The 20,291-nt window shown below is 44.2% G+C and overlaps 1 protein-coding gene across 1 annotated transcript in view; it reads left to right on the top strand.

Moving 5' to 3' along the window:
* GLMN (glomulin, FKBP associated protein) overlaps positions 1–20,291 on the top strand; it is a 450,060-nt gene that overhangs the window by 246,430 nt on the left and 183,339 nt on the right. Inside the window, exon 10 of the mRNA XM_085602181.1 lies at positions 19,864–19,917. Coding sequence (XP_085458307.1) covers positions 19,864–19,917 — 54 coding nt within the window. The remainder of the gene's footprint in view (positions 1–19,863; positions 19,918–20,291) is intronic.

The following is a 20,291-nucleotide window of genomic DNA, read 5'->3' as shown; positions in this document are numbered from 1 at the left end:
ACACAGGAGATAAAGCACTGGACATGGGGGGGGGGTACCTTATTACCTGTCAGGAGTAAATTTATTTACATTATATACATTTGCACCTATAGAATCCTGACCTTAACATCAAGGCACTCCACCACTTGGTCGACGGACCAATTAGTTGGACTGGTTGTTGGTGATTTAGAACCGGCTAAAACACAATTAAAGCCTAGGAAACATTTGATTAATTTTCAGTACCTAATTAAAAGAACCATAAACTCATTTCTTATTAATCCAAATTTTGTTTATCTAATGTTAATTGTCTCTGCATTAGCATTCAGACGCTACAGCATATAACATAGTTCGTTTTATTTCCGGAAAACATTAAATCTTTAGGACATAAGCATTTATATTTCATATGGCATTTATATTTACCAAGATCTCAAAGTTGGTGACGATCTCATGGATGCAATATTCAAAGTCACGGCTACAATCTCCAGGATAAACTGTCCAACCCACAGCAAAAATCAATCATCAGATGGAATAGCTTTCCCGAATTTTAAAGAAACCCAAGGTAAACCAGGGAAATCCTCATCAGTTCAACACATACCCAACGCCATAGACGATCAGCTCAATGAACCCACCCCCCTTGGACGGATAGGGGTCTTTATACCCTTTTCCCACTTACTTCAGATCAATATGCAACAATTTTAAGGGTAGAAACTATTCTGATTGGCTGGTTCAATTCGATTTGTAAGTTCTCCAAAATTTTTCATGAACAACTGGTTTTCATTATTCTTTGCATAGCAAGATGTAAATGTGTCCGGTATCCTAAGATTCACAGGCGAAAGTTCCGAAGGAAAATCAAGCCTTTGTCCCCTTGGTTGATCACACAGGTCATCTCTTGGCAGCCCTCCATGCTCCTATCATTGACAAGGGACATGCTGCTTACAGGAGCTGGGAGTCACTTGGAGATCTCCAGAGCCATCCGATTCTGCGCAGTAGTCATCGCGCTCACATGACGGCGGCATAACCGGAGCTCCATCTTAAGTACTGCGGCCTAGCAGGCCCGAATGCCAACTTATGCAAAAACAGACATAACAGTAATTAGAATATAAAAATGAAGATTCTAATGTTTAATCCCACGCTATTCCCAATATATATTAGTATTTTCCTAGCTTGTAGCAACATTTAAAGCAATAATACTCACCATTCTGCAACACTAGAAGCACAAACCATCACAAAAGCAACATGAATCCTGCAATTCTCTATTTCACCACGTTCTAAAGTTAGTTTGCGTACCACAGTTAATTATTTTAATTGTTTTGCCATGCAGTTTGCATTTTAGTCCCACGTGCATCTCTTGTTTATCAAGGTGTAAAGGTTGGTTAGTCATCTTACTGCAAACTAATTAGTACGAGTTAATACTTAGGATTATGTAATTAATTTCATGTAAAATAGAGGAGGTATACAAAATGTTGTTTTACCTGCTCCATCAATCCCCCCTTTGGTGATTTTTAACATCACCACTAATCAAAAAAATTCTACGGAAATGGGTACTCATTTCCCTTGCATTTGTAAGATTACATCATAGTATTTCCCATCTCCTCCTCCTCTCGTTTTTTTGTACATGTTTTCTTTCAATTCTTCCAGTTCTAGATCTTCTATTTCTCTTTCTTATTTCTTTCTGTTTTCTTTTCTTAACTTCTCTTTTTATCTTGTTTTGTAATTTTCGTCTTTTTACACACATACATCCTAGTCTCAATATTAATACTAATATTATCACACAGGTCACAGGTATCAGCATTTTACCCACAAAAGAACTACCTAATTTTGTTAATAAATTCTTAAAAGTAGAAAAACCTTTACCCATTTTCTCCCAAACACTTTCAACCTCCAGTGGAACAATTTCTTCACGCAAATCAGTTATATTCTTAATGTATTTCTTTAGATTTTGACTTTCGTCAGGAATGTAAGTACAACAATGTTGTACCTTCAGCATTCCGTAGACTCCTCCCTCTTTGGCCAATATAATATCAAGGGCAAGTCGATTTTGCATAATCATAGCTCTCATGGCAACCATTTTGGTATTCACCATTAAGAACCCTCCAGCTGTGTTTGTTGATAAGCAATCTACAACTGTGGACAATTTTCTAATTTTATGTGCATTCAGAGATATTCCAACTGCTGGTATCAGTGCTCCAAAAATATCCCCTATAATCTCTAACCAACTCCCCCTCCTTCTACGTGTTAGTTGTCTACCTATTTCGTGCAAACCGTTCTTTCCCCTTCCCCACATGAAATATTTTTGTGAAGACCAGGCCTAGGTAGCATGTGCCATACCAGTAGTCCGGTAACCTTTAAGAAGCCCTATTCCCACAGATGTAATATATTCCAGGGAATACTGGATCATTTTCTCCTTTAAATCCCCATCCTCCCATGATTTTAAATAAGTCATGGCATTCACTTGCACCTACAAAGTAATTATCATAAACAGTATTATCTCTACTGATGCACAGTTTTCCTTTCTGGGGCCAATCTAAAGCCATTGCTGGATTTGTTTCTCCCTTCAAATGATTTTCTTTTCCAACATCCCAAAATGTTGTTTCCATCTTTTCCCCAGACACCGTCTTTTGCATCTTAACTCTCCTTTCCTCTACCATGTTTAGGAAAGTTTTCTCCTCTTTTCTCAAACTAAGTAAGATTATTCGTAAACACTTCTTCTAATGGTAACTCTCGGGTTTCCAAGAAAAATTCACCTAAGATTCTACCAGGAATCACCTTGTTTAGTTCAGGAACTACAGGTATCTGTGAGAAAACATTATCTACATCAGTATAATAGTATTCTAATTTCCCTGTTTTATAAAATAAACTAGCTAACACACTACAATTTATCCCATATGTAAAAGGAAGATGATGGATGATAAGTGACACCTTCTGACACAGATGCAGGTAACTGCATGCAGACCTAACAGTCCCTAACCTCCATAGTCTTTAAATACTCGTACAGTAACTTTGGAAAAATATTTCTTAGAAAAATCATTTATGAACTTATCTTTGTGAAGTTCTGCTCTATCTACCAGTTTTGTAACATGTTTTCGGAGTGTTTTTCTATATCTTCAAATGTTACTCTAAATGAAACTGTTATTGCTAATATGATCCAGACAAGCATTAGTAATCCTGTACAACAAAAACACATTTTACACCATTTTCGGAGAAACCACATGTGGGTTTTCTACCTTCTGTGTTTGCCATTTAAGAAATGATCAGTGTCTTTTGACTTAGTCTCTTTTCAGCAACAATTTTACCTTTGTCTAAACCTAAGGCATTGATGGCCTATTCGGTTCTTTCTGGTCACGTGTCTTGTCCAAAGCTTTAATTCCTTGAGTCTTTCTTTGTCATTTCAAACCGTGCATGGATCGTCTTTGTCTCTGTTTTTACAATCTTGGTTCAGAGCTTCCTGATCATCCGTTTCTTCTCTGATGTCAGATAAGATAACTCTCAGGATTTCCGAAACTTCTTCTTCTTCAACTACTTCCTGCACAGTTACTCCCATACTTTCTTGGCTATCTGCTCCCTCTTGTATATCAGGAAGTGCCACATACGTCCATTCCGGTGACTTGTACTTCTGGTTCGGTTTCTTTACCCTTATTTCTCCCTGCAAGTGTTTCTGATCAGTGTCTTCTGATTTTTCTTGACTAGACACTTCATTCACTTTTTCAGCATTTGAAGATTTTACTCTCGTTAATCGGTATCTCAATCTTTTGAGTTTGTTAGGCCAAATTTCTTCTTTTGTCGGCCTCTTTAACTTCGTTCCTTTCCCTTCTCGCTCCGTTTTTCCAAGCTCTTTTCCTTAAAGTTCTTCTCCCTTTGCTTTCTTCTTCACTTTCTTCAGATTTAGTATCGGTTTGGCTTTTACTTTCTTTAGATTTTATTCTCAGGACCTCAGGTTCACTATCTACATTTATCCCTCCTCATGTTTCTTCCACTCAATCTTCCTGCTGACTAACTGTCCCTTTTTCTACCTGGGCGGGTGTTGCCCTACACCTCCTCGGGGGTCTTCCGCAATGATCTTACCCTCACTCTCTCTATCTAATTCCTCACCTTCTATTTCTATGATTTCAGGTGGAATTTCTCTTGTGCTTGTACTCTGGGCTTCTCTACCAAAGATTTCTTTTTTTTTTTTTTTTTTTTGTGAAACCGTTTATTGCAGTTTGAAAAAGTTACAGGTATGGGCCTACAACCACTCGGCCGGCCGCTAGAGTGACAAAAGCATATTGCATACATACAGTAAGAGTCTCTTGGCAGTGCAGCTTAGCAAAACAGGAGAAATCAATGTTGCAGGCCGCATAGCTCCATGCCCACAGTACGGTTCCCTTTTATCAAAACAAAACAACACAAAAAACCACACCCGCAAGGCAACCCGCGATCCAAAGTGACAGCACGTGCTCCATAAGTGGGGGATCCCAACCAGCAGCAGAACTCTGGAGAGGGGAATGGGAATAGATCAGGGACTGGGGGACCGCGTGCCCAAGGCCAAGGGAGGGGGGCCATCTAGGGAGACGGAGCAGGCGAGGCAGCCGGTAGCTGTGGCGGCTCACAAATACCCCCGCGGTAGGCGTTCCAGGGGCCCCAGATTTTCACCCACGCCCCAGGCTTACCCCTCGCCACATACACCACCTTTTCACGAAACATACACCAATCCATATGTTCTTTCCAGGCCAACACCGCAGGGGGCCTCTGGGATCCCCACAATTGAGCAATGTCACGCTTAGCTATCATGTATCCCAGAGTCACCCACCGCGTCTGCGGGACCGAATAGTCATTTGGTTCCCACACATTCAGCAAGCATCTCCTCGCTTCAGGCAACAGCGCGACACGCGTAACCACACGCAGGACCTCATGCACACCACGCCAGAATCGCTCCACCTTTGGGCACTCCCACAGTATATGCATGAAAGTTGCCAACGCGCCACAGCCACGCTTACACATTCCGTCACCAGCAAAGCCCATACGTAGAAGCCTTGGCCCCGTCACGTAAACCCGGTGAAGGATCTTAAGCTGGACAAAACGAAGGCGAGCCGGGATGGCCACCTCTTTTGGAGAGGCCACCGCGGAAATCCAATCCTCGTCGTCCAGCTCTAGCCCGTCGGCAACCCAGGCCTCGCGGAGACTAGTCAGCAGGCACGATCTGTCGTTGATCAGTTTTTTATATATGAGGGAGATCGTGCTGTCTGGGACATGGCCATCCAGCACTCTGTCCTCCAGGGGGGAAGACTCCGGAATGGACGCGACATCCGGGAAGACGGAGCCCAGCGCATGGCGGACTTGTAGGTACCGAAAGTACTCACTGCCCTGCAGCTGAAACTCCGTCTGCAGCGTCGCAAAAGTCTTGAATCCCCCCCTCGTCCAGAGATCTCCCACAGTGCTGATTCCGATCGTGTCCCACTTCTCAAAGCCCTTCGATGTCCACAGGGAGCCCAACCTCTCTGACGCATATAGCGGTGACGCCCGGGTCAAACGGTCCTTCCACCCCATAGCTGCATTAGCCGCGTGCCAGACACGCACCATGACGCGCGTCGGTCCCGTCAGACGGGGGTTGGGCGCGGCAGAGTAAAGCGCTCGATTGTAGCCGCCACCGGGCAGGAGCATCTTGTCCATCTCAAACGCCGGGTTCAAGGCGGGCCCGTAAAGGCCATGATTAATTGCAGCCAGTTGGGTGGCCCAGTAATACCGTTTAATGTCCGGGAGGGCGACCCCCCCATCGTACCACGGGAGCGTCAATTTAGCCAGAGCAATGCGCGGCCTCCCGTCCCAGAACAGGCGCCGCTGGAGGCCCTCCACCTCACGGAAGTAGCGTGCCGGAACCAAGTCCATAGTATTCTGGAGGGCGTAGAGGAAGCGCGGCAGGGACATCATTTTAAACAAGGCCGCTCGGCCGAGCGGCGAAAGCGGCAGACGCCGCCAGCGCACCACGTCCTCCTTCAAGCGCTGGAGGGGGGGCAGCAAATTCCGCTCATAACGGGCCTCCGGGTCAAGAGTGATATATATCCCCAGGTACCGAAACCCCTGGGAGGCAATCTGGATCGGACAGTCCCGTGGTAGGACCGGAGCCTCCCCGGAGAGCACATATACACAGGATTTCGCCCAGTTGATGACAAGGCCTGAGTTGCGACCGAATGAACGCAAAACATCAACCAGGACGATCAGTGATTTACGCGGGGAGGCGAGATAGAGGAGGATATCATCAGCATAGAGGGACACACGGTCCTCATGCTCGGGGGTCCAGCGGAGACCACGGATGGAAGGGTGCCACCGCAGCCACTCCGCCAGGGGCTCCAGGGCCAGTGCAAACAGGAGAGGTGACAAGGGGCAACCCTGTCGCGTGCCCCGCCCCAGCGCGAACGGGGCCGAGACTCGCCCATTCACCACCACCTGCGCCAAGGGGCCCGAGTACAACAATTTGACCCAGCTAATAAAGCCCGGTCCAAATCCAAATTTCGCCAGCATCGCCCAGATGTATGACCACTCAAGCGTGTCAAACGCCATGGTGGCGTCCAAGGACGCCAAGATGGCCGGCTCCCGCACAAATGGGACACGCGCGAGCACACCGTGCAAGCGCCGTAGATTGAGCGCCGTGTTGCGGTGTGGTATAAAACCAGATTGGTCTTGGTGGACCAAGTCGCCCACCACGCCAACCAACCGGTTGGCCAACACCTTGGCGAGGATTTTGGGCTCCGCGTTCAAGAGCGAGATCGGCCTATAGGATGCGACCCGTTCACGGGGCTTCCCCTCCTTGTGGATCACCACGATTGTAGCCAGACGCTGGTCCGGCGGGAGGGAACCCTGCGAGTGTGCCGCCAGGAACATCGCACGCAGGTGGGGCGCCAACACATCCGGGCGTAGCTTGTATAGTTCGATGGGGATACCATTGGGGCCCATGGCCTTGCCGGATGCAACCGAGCGAATAGCCAAGGCAATTTCGTCCGAGGTGGGAGGAGCGTCCAGCGAATCCCTGTCCTCCACCGTAAGGGAGGGCAGTGCGATGTCCCGAAGCAGGGCATGGGAATCTTCCTCCGAGCAGGGGGAAACCGGGGAGTAGACTTCGCGGAAATAATCCGCAAAGCAGGAGACAATGGCTTCCGGCTCGGTGACACACGCACCATCCGCACTCTCAATCAAAGGAACCACGCGACTCGCTCTCTCCCTCTTGTCCAACCACGCAATCAATTTGCCAGCCTTATCACCCACATCATACAATCGCCCCTGCTGCTCTCGACTGAGGCCCCTGGCCGCCTCCGTGACGAGGGCCCGATAGGCCGCCTGCTTTAGGTGTAGAACATGCAGTTTGGCATCTGTTACCCCGCTCCCCAGGTCACCCTCCAGTTCTGCAATCTCGGCCTCTACCCGGGTCACCTCCTCCCGCTCGTGCCGCCGGGCATGGGAGATAAAGGAGAGGGCCTCCCCTCTAAGAACTACCTTAAAAGCCTCCCACAGGGAGATGGCCGAAGGGACCGACCCCACATTCTCGTCGAAATAACGCTGTAAGGATTTGATCAAATCGGCACGAATGGTGGGGTCGCGCAAATACCATGCATTGATTGGAGCCACCCTGCCATCCCCCCTCGGGAAGACATCGAAATGTAACAGCAATGGGGAGTGGTCTGAGATACCCCGCGCCAGATGGCGCACCTCCCCCACCCTCCCTGCATGGGCCGCCGGGACAAGGATGTAATCAAGCCGCGAGAGGCTACCATGGGCACCCGAGTGGAAGGTGTATTGCCGCTGTGCGGGATGCTTTAGTCGCCAGCAATCCACCAGGCCCAACGTGTCTAAAAGGCCGGGCAGCCACGCCTGTGCCCGGGGGAGGTCCCTGGGGGGATGGCGATCCATAGACCCAGAAGCTACCGCGTTAAAGTCCCCTCCAACCACCAGCAGGCCACTCGGAAGGTCCAGGAGGAGGTGCCCCAGGTCCGCAAATGTGGTGGCTTGTAACCCAGGCGGGACGTACACTGATATCATAATAAACACTCTACCCTCCATTCTTCCCACCAAGACAGTGTAGCGTCCCCTCTCATCATGGCGCACCTCATCGATCTCCAACGGGAGCGAGTTCTTGATCATAATACCCACCCCCCGCGAGCCCGAAGTGAAGCCAGAATGGGCCGCCAAACGATATCCCCGCCGATTCATTGCCTGAAAGGAGTTACCTATAAGGTGTGTCTCCTGCAGGAAGACAACATCTGGTGAAATACGTTTCAAGTACTGCAGGACCACACCACGCTTAATCCTATCCCCCAGGCCGTTAACATTCCATGACAACACAGTCAAATCCCTACCCCCCATCATACGTCGAAACAATCGGTCGTCCCCCACAGAGCATCGTAAAAACAACAATATAGTAGCGGGTTTGCCTTGCGGTGCAAACAAACAACACACCCCCCCCACCCCCCCATCCCAACAGAACTCCCCCCTCCCTGCACCCCTGCATGAGCCCAGACAGCCCCCCCAAAGTGCAGTGTGCCTGTCGCCCCATAGCTAAAAACTAACTAGTCCCCCAGAGGAGGAGGGAAGCCCCCAACAGACCCCGCACGACCTCCATAGGAGGGGAACATATGCAATCAATAAATGGGGAAGGAACATCGTCCAGAGCAAGGCCTATTCAGTCACCCCTCAATTCTGATCCGGCGGGCCCTCCTCGCCAGCCGCGCCCCCCCCGCCCCCTACCAAAGATTTCTTGTTCATTTTCTCCAGTATTCTCATTTATCCTTTCTTGTATTCCCACTTGTTCTGTCTCTGATTCAGAGCTGGTATCAGAAATTTCCAGTCGTCTCCTTAGTGGTATATTCTCCTGCCCCACAACTTGGCTCAAATCCGCTTCTCCTGCTCTTGGGGTTGGTCTTGTTTCTTCTGATTCTGACTCAGAGCTGGTGTCAGACTCTTTTAGATGCTCTTCTTCAGTTCGATTTACAGGACCAGGGACTCGAAGAGTGTGACTGGCATGAATCCAGTTCTTTACCTTGGCACACTTCACAGCAGTCATTGTGGTCAGATTCACTTGACGTGGTTTCCCGCAGCGTGGAACAAGACAATTTCTCCTTCTGTGTACTTTGATGCGTACCCAATCTCCAGGACTCAAGTCATGAGCTGGCTTCTTTTTGAGAGTGATCGCATCTGGTCCAACCTGATGAAACACAGAATGAACCGTGTCAGCCAACCCCTTTCAATAACCCAAGACAAAGTCATCAGATATAGGCAGTAGTTTGTTGACAGGAAAGAAGACATGTCTCATTGCTCTGCCCATGATAATTTCATGGGGACTTAGACCAGTGCTTCTATTAGGAATTGACCTAATAGTCATAAGCACAAGAGGCAAGACATCTGGCCATTACAAACTTGTGGCCAAACAAATTTTTCCCAATCTGTTCTTTATGGTGCCATTCATTTGTTCCACCACTCCAGAAGCCTCTGGTCGATAGGCACAATGCAGTTTCTGTTGTACAATCAATGCTTCACAAATCAATTTTATAATCTCATTTTGGAAGTGTTTTCCTCTATCTGATTCATTCGTTACTGTGAAACCAAACCTAGGAATGAACTCTCTCAATAGACGTTTTGCTACAGTAACTCCATCATTCCTTCTGGTCGGGTAAGCCTCCATCCAGCGTGAAAACAGGCAGACAATCACCAGTACATATCTTAGCCTGTTACATGGGGGCATCTCAATTAAATCAATCTGCATTCTAGTGAAAGGACCTCCCTCCCGTCCTGTGGTTCCCAAGCTCACCACTGTTTTCCTTCCCGGATTATATTTTCTGGCATATTAGGCATCTCTGACAAAGGCTCTCAGCTAGAAGCCGAAACTTCGCATTATACCAGGTCTGTTTGAAAAGTCTAATCATGGCATCCCTACCTATATGAGCCTGCCCATGGTACATCCGTGCCATAGTAGAGATCATGCTATTAGGCATTACTGGTCTTCCATCACGATAAACCCAAACTCTGTCTACCTCTCGTGGTGCACATCCCGATTTTATCCACGGTTTCTTTTCTTCTTCTCCTGCCTCTTCCTGTAACTGCCTCACCTCATCCCATGTAGTCAGTGTTAGTAAAAAGCAAGGGACATGACTCCATATCTTTCTCCCGATTACGATTTGAAGAGTTTTGGTTTCGCACACAATAGTTAGCTATGTCATCGGCAAACTCATTGCCAGCTGACACATAGTCCGTTCCCTTCGAATGCGCTGCGCACTTTATAACTGCAATTTGTTTAGGCAGCTGTATCGCCTCAAGTAATTTTCCAACCATCTCTGCATTTCTGATTGGAGTTCCACTCGACGTTAAGAAACCTCTTTGGGACCAAATCTGCCCAAAATCGTGCACCACTCCAAACCCATACTGACAGTCAGTAACCACAGTGACTCGCAGATTCTTTCCCAGCTTGCATGCTCTAACCAGTGCAAACAACTTAGCAACTTGAGCAGATCTTACCCCTTTCAAACAGGATGCTTCCAACACAGCCCCTACAGTACACACAGCATACGCAGCACTCAAAATCCCTTCTCCAGTTCTCAGACATGACCCGTACACAAACATCACATAGTCACTCTCTTTCAGGGGCACATCTTTTATGTCCAGACGTGGTTTGGTGCAAAAATCAAGCACTTCCAAACAGTCATGATCAACATCATCCTTCACTTCCGCATTCACCGCATCAGGTAGTAATGTCGATGGATTCACATTAAGGCACTTTACAAGGTTCACATTTGTGGCACCCAGAATTACCTTTTCATATTTCGTTAGACGACAATGCGTCATAAATTGCGTCCTGCTCCTTGTCAAAAGGATCGGTACAAACACTCTCACAGGATATCCCATCACAATTCCCTCACTTTGTTCCAAACTCTTACACGTGGCAGCCACAGCTTTCAAACAACCAGGCAAAGCTACGGCTACGTGATCTAGTACAGCCGAAAAATAAGCAATCCTTCGTCTCAGTCTTCCATGCCTTTGTACCAACACAGAAAGTGCACATCCATCTCTCTCACTGCAATAGAGCTCAAATTCCTTTTCGTATTCAGGCATTCCAAGAGCTGGTGCTTCACACAAGCTGTGTCTCAATTGTCTAAAAGCCTACATCTCCTCTTTATTCAGCTCAAGGGGATCTTTCACATCACTTTTTGTTAAGCGTACCATTGGTTTTGCAATCAGCGAAAAGTTACTGATCCACTGGCGACAATATCTTACCATTCCAAGAAACATTCTGACTTCTCTTTGTGTCATTGGTGCTCTCATTCCTTTTATTATTTTAATCCTGTCCACGGTCACCTTTCTCTGACTCTTTTCGATCTTATGACCTAAGTATTGTACTTCTTTCTGACAAAACTGTAATTTTGATGAGAATACTTTGAGTCCTCCATCCGCCAAATGATTTAACAGTGCAACTGTGTCCACCACACATGCCTCTCATGTCTTCAATGCCACCAATAGGTCATCGATGTATTGCACGAGCACGGAACTTTCAGGCATTTTTTAAATCTTCCAGGGACTTCTTTAGAATCTGATTAAATAGTGAGGGACTTTCTGTATACCCCTGAGGGATAGGGCACCACGCCAAAATACGCTCGCCGAACCGGAACGCAAAAATGTGTTGGATGTCAGTGTGCAGTGGGATAGAAAAGAAAGCATGACACAAGTCAATGACTGTATACCATCTGCATCACGGGGGAATCTGATATAGGATTACCGAAGGGTTTGGTACAATGGGAGAGCATGGAACAACGATTTTATTCACTGTTCTCAAATCCTGTACTATCCTAAAAGTCCTATTCGGTTTTTTCAAACCCATGATCGGAGAATTACATGGACTACTCATTATCTCTCTCAGAATTCCTTGTTCAATCATTCGGTCAATCACAGCCGTTACTCCTACAATTATTTCTTGTGTCAATTTATACTGCGGAATATTCGGGTAATTTACACCTTCCTTTACAATTATTTTCACCGGATCTACTCTTTTCATTAATCCAATATCTTCTCCTGTGAAATCCCATACTTCGGGTTTTATGGTTTTCTTCAACTTTTGAGGCAATCCCTCCGGATCAAATATAACAAATGCCTCAGTGATTTCAGGTTCTAAGTTTGCCATTGTCATTCTATACAGTACGTCTTCATCAGGAGTTTCAAACGCTATGCCATCAGGGGTACAGAAAATAGTGCAATTCATTTTGCACAACAAATTTACAGGGCTAGTGTCACACACAACAAATCGATGCATGCCGGTGAATTTCCCTATTTTAACCTTTACAGGATCCGTAAGATAAGTGTTTATCTGTCTGTTTGAGACTCCAACTACTTGGATTGTTTCACCAGAGAGGGGAAGATTTTTAACTTCAGCTGATCTAACAGTTGAACAAGTAGCACCAGTATCCACTAGGAAAATGTTTTCTTCATTCACCTTTCCATCCACAAAGGGTCCTGTGTGGTCTACCTCTAGAGTTGCGCCAAGTACACACTCCTCTTCTAGGCACCGTCAATAACTCTCTTCTGACTCACTCTCATCGCGTTGCAGCAAATACTGCGAAACAGTTCTAGCGCGCGGTAGCTTTGTTACCTGTTCCTCGGTGTAGAATCCTGTCTCATTACTGTATCTCTGAGGGTTTACGTGCTGTGGAAAAGGTGGCTTTGGCACCTGACACTGTTGGGTAACAACCTGCTGCTGTCGCGGTGGTTGGCAACTCACCTCATTCTGCACCTGTGGATTCAATGATGCATTATCACAATTAGCTCTCGGTGGCAATTTACACTCGGATTTCCAATGCCCTAATTTTCTGCAATTATGACATGGCCACTTCTTTTTAGCTTCCTCTAGGCTGATCTGTCCTTTTCCAATATTAGGCTTTTGTTTAGCTTGGCCCATGCCATTAGCTTGCTCGATCAGCTGGGCTTCTTGCCGCACCGCTACCTTAACTTGTGCCCACATTGCCTTTTCTTTCAGTTTACGTTGTTTAGCTTCAATGTTGTAACACCTCAACTATCTTTTTATTCTGCCAATCTACTCTATGTTGTTTGATCATTTTGCTAACCTCAGGCTTTAACCCATATGATTCAGATCCTTCTTGCTTAATTTCTCATCTCCACTATATTGTTTAAAAGCTAGCAACAACCTTTCATAGTATGCATGAACAGATTCTTTAGCCGCTTTGTGAGTTCTGTCAATTTTTACCCAGTCAGTTTCCTTTGGAGGTACTTTATTTTTCAAATTCAGATTACCTGATCATATTTTTTCATTACTTCTGGATCAGGGGCTCCCGTCTTGGGATCCCTAGAATACTCTTGCGTTGGCCAGTCTATTGTAATCTTACATTCTGCCCATAAATCTGCATGTACAATTATATCAAAAAGACCGTTCAGATCTATCCACAACACCTTTGACAGTTTGACAAACCTTTCTACCTGCCGGTACCATTCAACTGGTTTTTCTCTTAACCTTGGGAAATCATTGGTAAATGACAAAATATCTTGTCTAGTCCAAGGAACATGTACATAACCCCCTCCTGGGATTTCGGTTACCACTGGCTCCTTTTCTCTCACCGGAAATGCTAAGCAAGCATTATCCGTAGTTTCCTCTCTCTTTCAGAACCATCTACTCTTCCACCGATCTACATCACCCCGTTTCCTTAGCAAGGCAATCAGTTCTTTAATTTGGGTCAATTTCCCTGTAGTATTCAAATTTTCAATATCCTTTTCGTAAAAGTCTACCCTATACGATTTCTGTAATTATCTTATTTTCTCAAAATCAATTCCCATTTCACTCGCTGTCTCTTCTAATTTTTCATGCAACGTTCTCGCTCTCCAAGTTATACTTTTGCAGAGGAACATTAGCTCCTCATCCTGATATGCTTTTAATTGTTCAGCTGGAATGGTTCCTACAATTAATTCTTCTAATGTCACCTTCAATTTCGCTACATCTAAAGGTTGTGGTTCTGTATCTTTTTTTCTGTAAACTTCTTAACCAATCACTTAATTCTTCAGAAGTGGGACCAACAGGGGTTGTCTCGCTTCTTATTTTATCCGTTATTCTCTCTGGGGTTTCTGTTGCTGTTTCTGTGGTCATAAGTGTCTTACTTGCTGGATTTTGATTTACAGTCACATTTTTAGGAGTACTTAAACCTGATGTTCCTGCCACATCTTTCCATTCATTTCCTCCAGAACCGCTTCTTTCTATCTCTTTTTGCCTATTACAATTATAGGGAACTGATAAACAATGCTCGCTATCTTTCTGTTTATCAAAGACAGGCATCACCGGCCCTAAAGTTACAGGTACGGTCACTGCTTCCATATTCTTAGTTAATTCTCTAATTTTCTCAGTCAACTCGAGTGTAGTTCTAGCTAACTCGGCTGAATTTTCTTTTCTGTTTCGGACGGGTTGTGGCATTTCAGAATCTTAAAATGGATTAATTTTCCCCAAATTCGGTGGCTTTTGCTCAACATTTTTGTTCATCATGGTTTCTTTTACCGGCGCACTCGGCGTCAGTAACGTAGAATTCGGTTGATACAGGTGTGGATTTTTATAGAACATGTCCTCCAGCACTTCATCCTCTGATTCACTCACTCCATGTCTAAAACCTTCTGACCATGTGTTATTTCTCTTTTCGGTACATTTTCTACCACTTGTCTCTTCAGTATTCCTCAGAGGAAACATACCATCAGTCATATTCGCATTCCGCCATCTTCTCATTCTGTCCTCATGACTTTCTTGACCACAATGTCTACCAAACATGTAATTGTGCCTTCTTCCACGCCGATGCCTTTCCCTTTCATACATCTCTTCTTCCCACTCCGTCAAAGCTTCAAACTGGGTAGGTCTGGTTTTCGGTTCTAACCTCATCATTCTTTCTCTCAAATTTCGTAATACAGCTAAACTAAACGAACCACTTTCTGGAAACGCTAGTACCCCATCTTCTTTGGTATACTTTGCCCAATTCTCCAACCAGATACAGGTATGATAACCATATTTCGCTACCATAAAAGATGCAGGTGATTTCGGTGGAGGAAGTATCTGTCCTTCCCTAGTCACAATCGGCTTATCCTTCTTAAATAGGTTTTTAATTTTCCCAAACCATGATTTTTTCTCTTTTTCAGGTGGATATTAGTACATCATTTTAATTTTTCCCAGTTCTTAATCAACTAGGCTTTTCAAACCACTTCTTTCACGGCTTCTCCGTATTCTGTCCAATCCCAGCATGACTCACACTAACGCACCAATCCTGGGCGTCTACGTCACACCGGTAATTTTCAAAACCCAGCGCGACTCACACTAACACACCAATCAGTGAAAGCTTTGTCTCCCTACAGCTGACCAATCCCAGCGCGGTCTTCCTGATGTCAGCCTTTCTTGCTACTCCTGCTTCTGCTGACCCCTCCTTTACAAAATTTTATCTGCAACTTTTCTCAAGTGTTTCTTTAATTAGAATCTGTTAGTAACAACATAAAACATCTCCATTGCCTGTTTCGCTAAACCAAAGAGATAGTTTTGTCCATTTACACAAGAATTCTGTATTTCCAGTAGGCAGCGCTTGCCTCTACCCTACCACAGAATTTTTCCGTTTCGCCGATAAAGTAGCACGTCCCTCTACCTTACCCTTCTAACAAGCAAAAGGTAAGCTGTTGCTCTGGGGATAAAACACATGTGGAGACTACAATGCTCCTGAGAATTAAGGCCAGAATTTCACAAGAGTACCTATTGCGATTTCACTCATACACATTCATACAGAAATGGCCACACATTTCCCCCGTCTACATACAGGGCAATCAACTTCCTACTTCCCGAAAGTCTTCAAACCATTCGACAACATAAAACGCAACACAACTCAACATAAAGTGTTAAACACAAATCAATAATCACCAAACCAATGCAATCAAAGCATAACTCTGCTTCAAGAAAACTGCTCCAGTGGAAAAGGACAAATTTAAATATTCGCCCTATGTCACAGACTCGTCATTACACTAACTCATCCATCCATCCATTCATTCATTGGTGGGGCCCATAACACCAACGCACATTTGTCTCACTCGAATCTGTACACAGGAGAAAAAGCCCTGGACATGCGGAGTACCTTATTACCTGTCAGGAGTAAATTTCTTTACATTATATACATCTGCATCTATAGAATCCTGACCTTAACATCAAGGCACTCCACCACTTGGTCGACTGACCAATTAGTTGGACTGGTTGATGGTGATTTAGAACCAGCTAAAATACAATTAAAGCCTTTGAAACATTTGATTAATTTTCAGTACCTAATTTAAAGAACCACAAACTAATTTCTTATTAATCCAAATGTTAATTTTCTCTGCATTAGCATTCAGACGCTACAGCATATAACATAGTTCGTTTTATTTCCAGAAAACATTAAATCTTTAGAACATAAGCATTTATATTTTGCATGGCATTAATATTTACCAAGATCTCAAAGTTGGTGACTCTCCGATCACATGGATGCAGTATTCAAAGTCACATCTACAATCTCCAGGATAAACTGTCCAACCCACAGCAATAATCAATCATCAGATGGAATAGCTTTCCTGAATTTTAAAGAAACGCAAGGTAAACCAGGGAAATCCTCATTAGTTCAACGCAGACCCTACGCCATAGACGATCAACCCAATGAACCCACCCCCCTTGGGCGGATAGGGGTCTTTATACCCTTTTTCCTCCTACTTCAGATCAATATGCAACAATTTTAGGGGTAGAAACTATTCTGATTGGCTGGTTCAATACGATTTGTAAGTTCTCCAAAATTTCTCATGAACAACTGGTTTCCATGAGACTTGGCATAGCAAGATGTAAAATGTGTATGGTATCTTTCGGTTCACAGGCGAAAGTTCCGAAGGAAAATCAAGCCATTGTGCCCTTGGTTGTTCACACCGTTCATCACTTGGCAGCCCTCCATGCACCTATCCTTGGCAAGGGACATGCTGCTTACAGGAGCTGGGAGTCACTTGGAGATCTCCAGAGCCATCCGATTCTGCGCAGTAGTCATCGCGCTCAAATGACGGCGGTATCACCGGAGCTCCACCTTAAGTACTGCGGCCTAGCAGGCCCGAAAGCCAATTTAAGCAAAAACAGACATAACAGTAATTAGAATATAAAAATTAAGATTCTAATGTTTAATCCCACGCTAATCCCAATATATATTAGTATTTTCCTAGCTTGTAGCAACATTTAAAGCAATAATACTCACCATTCTGCAACACTGGAAGCACAAACCATCACAAAAGCAACATGAATCATGCAATTCTCTATTTCACCACGTTCTAAATACGTTCTAAAGTTAGTTTGCGTACCACAGTTAATTATTTTAATTGTTTTGCCATGCAGTTTGCATTTTAGTCCCACGTGTATCTCGTGTTTATCAAGGTGTAAAAGTTGGTTAGTCGTCTTACTTCAAACTTAGTAGTACGAGTTAATACTTAGGATGATTATGTAATTAATTTCATGCAAAATAGAGGAGGTATACAACATTTTATTTTAACTGCTCCATCACCAGGATACCATTAACTAAGCTCCCTGCTTAGTTACCACACCGCACTCACAAAACAGACACACAGCTCTGCACATGCGAGTGCTGAACTATCACTCTCACACTCTACCTCTCAAACACAAGTCCACCAAAAAATAGCAGTATCTATCTATCTATCTATCTATCTATCTATCTATCTATCTATCTATCTATCTATCTATCTATCTATCTATCTATCTATCTATCTATCTATCTATCTATCTCCTACTACAAGGTACTGTACTGCCTTTATTACTGGATGGACCGCCACGATCCAGACCTGAACGTGCTTAGCTGATTTATTTCATAAACATTGCTTTAATCTGCACTGTTAAGAGTCCAAACACAGACAAGTACACATATGCATAACATACTGAGGCCTGCTTGCTCAATTGCGCAAAGTAGCGTGTAACTGTCTTGAACATTTTAGCCGGGGCCCATTTTGGTTCTTAGTCCTGATCTGGAGACACCCTCAGAACTTCTCTTCCAAAGACATGTACATATATCCACCCTAGCATGCTCTTTCCCCTCTCTCTTTATCACTCTTCTCTCTCGCTCATATTTACACATACATGCTAAAATACTATCTTCCTCTGTCATATGTACACACAAACTATCTACCGCTCACACTCACAAATACACAGGCATTCTCTCTCTCTCTCTCTCTCTCTCTCTCTCACGCACACCCACGTTCTATAGCCCTAGATAAATTCACATACACTGTCTTCTTTCGTTTTCTCTCATACTCTGTCTCACACACACTCTAGCTCATGCTCAGATGCACCTAAATAACCACGTTCTCTCTCCTCTTACTCATACACTGAAACAACATCTACAAACATGATGCTTCTCAGAAGCACTCTCCTTCACCCACAATTTCTATCACCCATTTACTCCTTTGAACCACTGTCTTATCAACTTGTCTTCTCTAATATGTTTATGGTCGAGGCAAAATGTACATCTGATAATGTGGAAGTTGACTCCAGGAATAACTCCCTTGCATCATAGACGCTTAATTTGATGCTTTCAGCTCCCATGCCCACTAGTTCATGTGACACGATTGAAAGAAAACTTTAATTACTAGCAACAACATTTGTTTTGTTTTCAAAGGAATGACTTTTCAAAGGGCCAAAACCACCTCCCAATTGCAGGTGTTTGAGTCATCTAGTAGTTATATTGAGCTGACCTAACTACATGGCTAACTGAGCGCTTAACATGCCACTAGATAAAAATCACAAACTAGTTTGATAAGTATCAGGTTTAGGTGACTACAATTAGTCTTTTAGGTACATTCTATGGAGGTAATATTTTATGTCTTTACAGTATACAAATAGCATGGACTCTGAATTTTTCTGGTAGATGGTGTCAGGTTCTTGGTGCGTTTGGGAAGACCCGATTAAGCACTATGAAGTTTTTTAGTTTTGTTAATTCGATGAAGAGGTGGGAGGTGTCCCAATAACTCTTTCTATCTCCCTATTTTGGAAAGTGCATTCTTTAAAGTTCGTGATCCAAACCATATTTTTAAGTTATTTCCTAGCTTCAGGTGGAGGTCAGTAAAGGTCTTTTAGAGAGGGGTCATGTGCTCTGCTTTTTCTCCTTTGATGTGACATACTGCACCATGTATGATGGCCTTCAGAGAGGGGCTTGGGCAGGTTTGGTGATGCCCCCAGGTCTACAGAGATCTGTGAAGAGTAGAATGGTTTGATTAGTGAAGCTATTCACTGAGCGCTTGATATTTTTTGTTTTTTTATTTTGGTCATCTGGGATGGGAGCATTTGAATACGATTAAGTATTAGGAGATGCTGTGCTTTAAAGTAAGTACTGGTTGCCTAGTTTATGTAAAGGTTGAACATTTTGTAGTGTTTTTTTCTGGTATGTTTAGATGTATGGCTGATAGTGAGTCTTTAACACCTTGCAAAGTTTTAGTATATTTAAAAAAATAAAGAAGAGTAGAGCATGTTATGTTAGGTTTTTGAGTTGGTCTGATGCATGACGTGGTGGTATGGAAGAGTTGTTCACTGAGAATATGTCTCAAGATATGTGTGTTTGGCCTAGTCCGGGACATCATGTTTGGTGAACTATATGAGTAGAACATCTTTCGCGATATTGGGCCCAGACCTCAGAATCGCCAGAAACTACAATGTACCCAGAAGTGTAAAAACAAAGGAAACAAAGGTAGTAAAATATGTTGAATGAAACGGCTGTAGCCTGTAACTTCTTTTGATTGTATGTGTCAAGCTGTTGTTACTTTCTCAAATAGAAATCATTTCTGTTTGTCTTTTTTAGCATTGTTGATTCAGCGTCTTTTCATGCATGTTTGTATTTTTCTATTTAGCCCCTCATTTCTTCTCCAATGCAACCTGGCACATATTGAAATATTACTGAAAAGGTAAGGAAATAAACCTACAATCCTGTGCACGTAACTGTTTATGGTACGTTTAGTAAGTTTTTGTTTTTGTTTAATATTCAGTAACAGTTCGAGGCATGTTTGCTGTAGATACACATCCTTTGCATACTCCTGCCATCTAGTGTTGGGTCCTTTCGGTGATAGTGCGCATGGGCATCAACTCCATTGTTAGATTGTTTTTTTCCGCCATCGGGTTCGGACGTGTATTGCTGTGCTCCGATTCGAAACCGTCCTTCGGGTTCCCCTCGGTGCGCAATCCACTGTACCCTCAACGGTATTGTTTTAGTACGCATTTTCCTCTCTCCGCGTATCCGTACGATCGGGAAAGTCTCTCCTCTTCGATCAAAAACATTGTG

The sequence above is a fragment of the Triturus cristatus genome, chromosome 4_2, assembly GCF_964204655.1.
Source record: "Triturus cristatus chromosome 4_2, aTriCri1.1, whole genome shotgun sequence".
NCBI classification, from domain to species: Eukaryota; Metazoa; Chordata; class Amphibia; order Caudata; family Salamandridae; genus Triturus; species Triturus cristatus.
This window is presented reverse-complemented; position numbering and strand designations above follow the sequence as displayed.